We start from the raw sequence: 7,086 nt of genomic DNA, 5'->3' as shown, positions 1-7,086 counted from the left end.
TAATGTTGTGGTGATCCCATCAATGTTGACGTGATGAAAACAAGGTTGACTTGACCACGACAATGTTGACATAACACAACTACCTACCTAGTCGCTGATGAGTCCGGCAATTTTGTTCAGTTCCAGTTCAACACATTGTATCGTGATACTTAGGATGGTGGGGATAAGAGAATAGTTTAATTAATAATCGGCTTTCAATGATGACGTGTAACAAAGAAAGTAGCAGACTTTCATGGACCGTCATGTGTTGCTATCAGTGTCTTTAGCTATCCGATAAAATATCAGCGAAGGCTAAAGATATTTCGAACTTGCTCCAAGCGTTTTTTTTTCACGTGGTCTGAATGTAGTATCGCATTACGAACAACTCACACTAGGCAATATTTTTTACTTAGTTACGCAAACAGAGCCGAGGGCACATCTAACCCTCCCCCTCCGCCCTTCCCCTCAATCAATCAAGATTCATTCTAATGTAACGCACAGCATAATTACATTTTACAAGCATTTTTTTCTGGCAGTTGAAAGCTTCAATTTAACCTTTTGCTTATTGAGCTGTGTAGACGGGTTTTTTTTTTTTAAAGTAATATCTGGTAAGCAATTAAAACATCAGCTGTAATTAATATTGATTGGTTTATTGATTTATTCTCTATTGGAAACGACTCAATGCTGAGCTTTGTTGTGCATAATGATTACTCCCGATCGTTTATATGGCTTTTATTGTTTAGGAAAAATGTGAGGTGTATTGTTGCTGCGGTGAAAAAAAAAAAACATTTTTATTTTGTAACTGCAGACACACCTTACAAAGGGAAGGGTAGCTCTGGTGTGGCAGATGATATAAGGGTAAGGAATTGTATTGTAACATTTCACTTGACAACTGGATGTATTACACATTTAGAGTATTGGTATTTTTTTATCTAAACATCGGTAGCTCGTAGTGTAATTGTTAGTGGTGTGGTTTAATTTCAAAATAGAAAGTCTTTGCGAAATTCGTGTCTTAGAATAAAATCAATAAGTTCCCAATGGTTTGTTAATTTTTAAATGAGTTACAATGATAGCATAAGTTTAATTTTTATTTTGACTAGAACAAATGTGGTATTTCCGAATATTTATATAGCACTATGCATTTCTTATATATATATATATATATATATATATATATATATATATATATATATATATATATATATATATGCAGGTATGTATATTATATATATGCAGATGGGGGTTGGGAGTAGAGGAGGTATGCAGAGGAGTTTCCCGTAGTTATTATGTGCAGTGTTTCTTCCAGACTTTTTTCTTCGGGGGGGGCACTTAAAATCTTCGGGGGGGGGGGGGGGTAGACTTTTTTCGGGTGGGCGGATACTGTTAAAAGTATATATTTTCTATATAAATTATATAAATTTCATTTCGTTCGGGGGGGCGGTAACAATTTTTCGGGGGGGCTTAGCCCCCCCCCCCCCCCCCCCGAAGAGATGCCTGGAAGAAACTCTGATTATGTGTATGATACTTCTAATAGAGAAAATCAGACGATATAAAGTATTGAAATTCAAGTTGTTGTGTTACATCTATTTTAACGACTTCAGACTTAAAATAAGAACAAGAATATGCGGACTACTATTATCCTTTTCACAATCTGTAATATATGTATATCACAAGGTAACATTTCCTGTTTGTTGTTTAATTTATATTTGTTTGTTACAAAACGACATAAATTACATTTTTTTGGGTTAAAAAATTGATTATTATTATATGTTATTTTCTAAGATTTAATTTAAACATTTTAAAATAGTTAATCTTCATGTATCGAAAACCCGATTAATTGTATTGAATGTTTAAATTAACAAAGAGGATTATGTATATGTATTAAATACAAAAATGCATAACACTTTTTATATTTTCAATATCAGTCGCCTTCCTAAAACAAACCCAGTATAAAGTTGTTAATGACTCGAACGTCACCATGCTCAACATCAATGTAGAATTTGACCAAGTCAGCCATTTGTCTTGCGCCTCACGTTGTTCAAGTTCCAACAAAACGTGCTACAGCTACATCTACAACAAAACCAACAGGCACTGTAGTTTGGGCAAGTTAGCTTTTTTTAAAGCGTAGATGGTGTTTTTGTTTCACAATTTTACACATTAGCCCGGGGGAGTGCATATGTTTGACAAACTATGTTGAACAGATATGGGCTACCTCTGATGATGGACTTACCACCTGGTTACATAAACCCATAACGCTAGCTCCTTTCCTTCTTTTAGCATAAACCCCCCACCCCACACTGACACATCGACACGCACACCATGCATCACTAAATTATTTTGTTATTGTAGGATGTGTAGCCAGTGGCGTAGCGAGATCGGGTGTCACCCGGTGCGGCACTTAATGGTGTCACCCCCCCCCCCCCTCCCCCCCGAGGCGTTGCGACCCTTCCCGGGGACAAACTTGCAAGTTTTCGATTCGCACCCCCCCCCCCGCCCTTCAAACTTTCGATTTGCACCCCCCCTCAAGTATTTGATTTGCACCCCCACCCCCCCCCTCAAACTTTCGATTTGCACCCCCCCCCCCCCCACTCAAGTTTTTCTCTATATATTTTGCTCTTTTTTGCCTTGGTGTCACTCCACTAAATGGTGTCATCCGGTGCGGTACGCACCCCGCCCCCCCCCCCAATGTGTGTAGCAACAATTTAGTCAAATATGTTAATAATGTGTATGCAGTTTAAAAAGAATTGTGTGTTCGACTTACTAGGTTCCTGGCTGGTCCCACAGAAAACTTCAGACCAGAAGGTTCAGGGGAAAATCTACTCTAGTGGGAAGCTATGTAACACAAACAGAAACATAACGGTCCTGTCTGATGGTTCTATCTCAGATACTGACTTAATTTTTTGTGCTGCAGGTAGAATGCTCTCTCTATTTTTAATTTATTTTTTTGCATGCGTGTCGTTATTTTTTTTTTCATGTATTTTGACCACTTGACTGTATATCCGCGTGCCCGAATCGCACCCTGCCAGGGCACCGGAAGACGCACCTGATTATGTTAGTGAACAACTCGAATAGTTTATAGTATGCATAGACTATCGCATTGTATAAAATGAACATAGGCGCCATAGCGCTAATGAGATAACACAATGCGCCTAATTGCACCCTTGAGGCGTCGGGGGACGCGTCTGATTAGGTTTAGTGAAAGACTATAACGCCCTATCTTAGTCCATCACACTGTTTAATCTGAACGTAGGCGCCATAGCGCTCATGGAAAAGCCCGAGGCGCACCCTGAGAAATTGATATTTTTGTTCCGAAAAAACCTCAGCATACTCAACAACTTCCCTAGTTTCGTAACGATCAGATGAAAAGTGTGGCATTGCATAAAAGACAAACACACACACACACACACACACTTATGCACTCATGGAATTTTCGAGCACCCTACTTGGTCCCTCACCCCCCTCCTTCTTGCCGCTACAGTACACTTTGGAAGATCCTTCCACCCTTTTTTTAGCGTGATCCTACCTTTCCATTTTAACAAAAAAAATGGTAGATTCAAATCGATAAGGCTCTAAAACCCATGTTCATACAAGACTGAAACTTTGCATATGATTTAAACGTTGTACCATCTATAATACTCTTTTGTACATTTAGGAAAAATTTATGTTTTCTGTAACAACATTAATATTGTTGCTGATGTGATACTGTTGTTATTGTGTGTTTGTTCATCCAAGAATACGAGCAACAGTGCTTTATAACTTCAAACTTTATTTACATGGATCCAAGAGAAATAATAATAATATTCCACAGTAGAAAAATGACTATTACATTATAGTCTAGAACAAACTGACGTGGTGACATCTTACATCTTACTACACAATCACAGTCCAAGCACCCTTCGTTCACCTTGCGCTCCCCTTTTATACGGTCCATTCTCTCCCCTTACGTACATGAGCGATCTCACCCAAAAGCATGGAAAAAACATGACGAGTCGCTCAGACAGTCCTTCCGTTAGCCAGGTACTCTACATTCATGCAACTTCATGTAAAACACAATATAATAAACATACCCAACAATACAGTCTGTGACATTTTCGTAACACCACATCCTTCTTTATCTACATAGTTCTACGTTACAATTTGTATTTTAAAAAGGCATCCTAGCAATCAACACACACAAACCTTAACAATGGGCAGATTTGGACGATTAATCTAAATCTATAACCAGACTTTATTTTTCTTATTTTTAAATCAACATTATAGAGGTTTAAAGAGGTTTGCGTTTTCACATCTTTTCGTCGTTTGAATGGCATCCAGAACTACAAAAGGCAATTTAATATTATGTTTGTCTATAATTTAAAAACTATGAATTATATGAAACATGTTACATATTTATTTCCTTATATGTTGTGTCTGGTCTTAATTGCCATATATCTTCCTAAATTCTTATTTTGTTGTTAAGATCTTTTGTTTATCCTAATATCTAAGATGCATTGAACATATACTTAGAGCTACCAATATTTAGCTATTCCTTTCAAATAAACGCGTGTGCATTAAAACACATGTTTGTTTTTGTAATTAGACATGGATTCCAAAACCCAGCATGATTCATGCATTGGAGTAGGTAGCGATGATCCCCGACATGTGGTCACCTTAACATCTGGACTTCAGGTCATGTGTGACACAGTGACAGACGGTGGAGGATGGACCATTTTCCAAAGACGTGTTTCTGGGACTGTAGATTTTTACAGGAACTGGACTGAATACAGAATCGGATTTGGCGATTTCATTTCAGGTAATTTTTACCTGGGCAATGAGAACATTTATCTCTTAACTTCAAGCAAACAAACAGAGCTTAGAGTGGACATGATACTAAACGGCACGTACAATTTTGCCCAATATTCTAACTTTAGTCTCAACGCGGAATCAGATGCGTATAGACTAAATGTGGACGGATTTATGGGGAATGCGACGGACGTTCTAACAGTACAAAACGGGATGCAATTCTCGACAAATGACAGAGATAATGATAGAAGCAGCTCAAACTGTGCGTATCTCTTACACGGCGGTTGGTGGTACGACCGCTGTGGGACATCTAACCTAAACGGCGATTGGAACACAACATTGTTAAGATGGTCCAAAAATTTGCCTATAATATACAGCGAGATTAAAATAAGGCAGACCTATACATAGCTTACATTTTTGAAAAAAAAAAAAAAAAAAAAAAAAATATGTATATATATATATATATATATATATATATATATATATATATATATATATATATATATATATATATATATATTTATATATAAGTAAAACATATAATTAAATTAGAGTTATTTAATAATGTTGTTTTCAATTTTAAAATGTGTATTCAACTTTTTAAAACATTGTCTTAAATAAACAAGCATCAATGTACTATAGAAAATACGAACGCGCCGTAAGGTGCAAGTAATATCAGTGTTATAATAACAGTTTTGGCTCGTTTACAATATTGGTCATTGATAGTTTATCATATAACTCAGTCACCCAACTTTTGTATCACGACTTACAATAAGATAAGCAATTAAATACAATCAATCTTGTATCAATAAAATCTACTAAAATCTACTTAGCTTTCTTGGATTTAATAAATATATCCATTTTGGTCTACAAATTGTGATCTATTCAATAAACCAACTGTGTTAGCGTTATCATTGATCAGTGCAATACATTGATACGTTTTGTATTATAAATCCCAATTATTAATCACTAAATCAACCAAATGTTTTTACTAACTTGAGCGCATTATAAACAATTTTTTTTTTTTAATTTTACCCGAAGCGCTTTTTTTAACTTTGATAATCAACTGATTTATAGTAGTGTGATATGTCATTCCAAGTTTAAGGATACACCATTTATTATTATTATTATATTTTTTTAAATCACATTATCGCCTATTGAATTAATGTTTAAATTTTTTTTCATTCTAAAACCTTTTAAGCACCTATCAGCAAAATGTACGTATACTATGAAATCAGTATGTACAATTTACGAAGATGATATCCTTAAACAAAATGGTGTGGTATAAAATATTTTTAAGCATTAAAAATTAAAACTTTGGTATGCAATTTTCTATCTTTTCTTAAAGTTATCTGAAACAAAAGAGTCTAATAAATTGTTTGTAGCTTAAAGTAATAAATTACAAACTATATTTCTAAATGTAGCTGCTTTCTTTGTGTGCAGCAGATGTTTTAAATTTAAATGTTATTTTATTATATCGTCGATTTTCTTAGCTAATTTTGAAAAACTTGATTATGGAAAAGTTATATATTGTATTTTAAATGTCCGTATGCGTTTGTTACAATTTTCCATCCAACTCAATACATTATTTATTGTAGTCAATGTTGAAAAGTAATATTTTAGATTTAGCTCAGTCAGAAATGTTTTAAAAAGTCAATGCATGTGCACTCCATAAGTAGAAAACACAAGTGCACACACAATTAATTTTAAATTAAGAAGGTACAATCTATGAGATAGGTGTTAATTAGTTTATAAGTGATGATAATTTTAAATTTGACTTCATCTTTCTTACTATAATTATGTCATGTACATAGGTATTGTGGGTGTATATATATAGACGATAACAAACAGTAAAATTATAATAATAATATATAATAAATATATTCACACGCGTTATTTACATGAACATGGCATTATTTTTCAAATTTGAAACAATAGAAGAAATGTAACATTTGAGCTTGAAATGTAACGCTTATGCTTGAATTACAAACATTAATTATGGCTTTACACGTGTGTAAAATTTACTACCTTTTGTGTAATTTAGCTTTTGTTATTCATTAAGGAAGAATGAAAAAGTATTTTATAACAGTGTACTAACTTGGAAAACCTTGATTTGTATTTTTACGAGTTGTGTAATACCTGAAAGGGCATTATGCTTTTAACGTTACTGGATTGATTAATCAATACATATAGTTAATCATTGATTATTTTAGATATGACCAGTTTTAATTGCTGTGTATTTTGTTTTTACATAATACCACTTCCTTAAAATAAGTGTTATTATTTTAACATAACAATAAAAGCCTTTTTTAAATGACACACTAG

General features: G+C 34.2%; 1 protein-coding gene across 1 annotated transcript; it reads left to right on the top strand.

Annotated features, from left to right (window-relative positions):
* Positions 1 to 4,560: 4,560 nt before the first annotated feature.
* On the top strand, positions 4,561 to 5,169 carry LOC131956180 (ficolin-2-like). Its single transcript, XM_059320601.1, has one exon. It carries the CDS (start codon positions 4,561 to 4,563, stop codon positions 5,167 to 5,169), a length of 609 nt encoding a protein of 202 aa, XP_059176584.1.
* The last annotated feature ends 1,917 nt before the right edge of the window (positions 5,170 to 7,086 follow it).

The sequence above is a fragment of the Physella acuta genome, unplaced genomic scaffold (genome assembly GCF_028476545.2).
Source record: "Physella acuta isolate Inbredline_101_S28 unplaced genomic scaffold, ASM2847654v3 ptg001132l, whole genome shotgun sequence".
NCBI classification, from domain to species: Eukaryota; Metazoa; Mollusca; class Gastropoda; family Physidae; genus Physella; species Physella acuta.
This window is presented reverse-complemented; position numbering and strand designations above follow the sequence as displayed.

Coding starts and splice junctions, on each gene's coding strand:
- LOC131956180 (XM_059320601.1), top strand. CDS start 4,561: ATGGATTCCAAAACCCAGCATGATTCATGCATTGGAGTAGGTAGCGAT.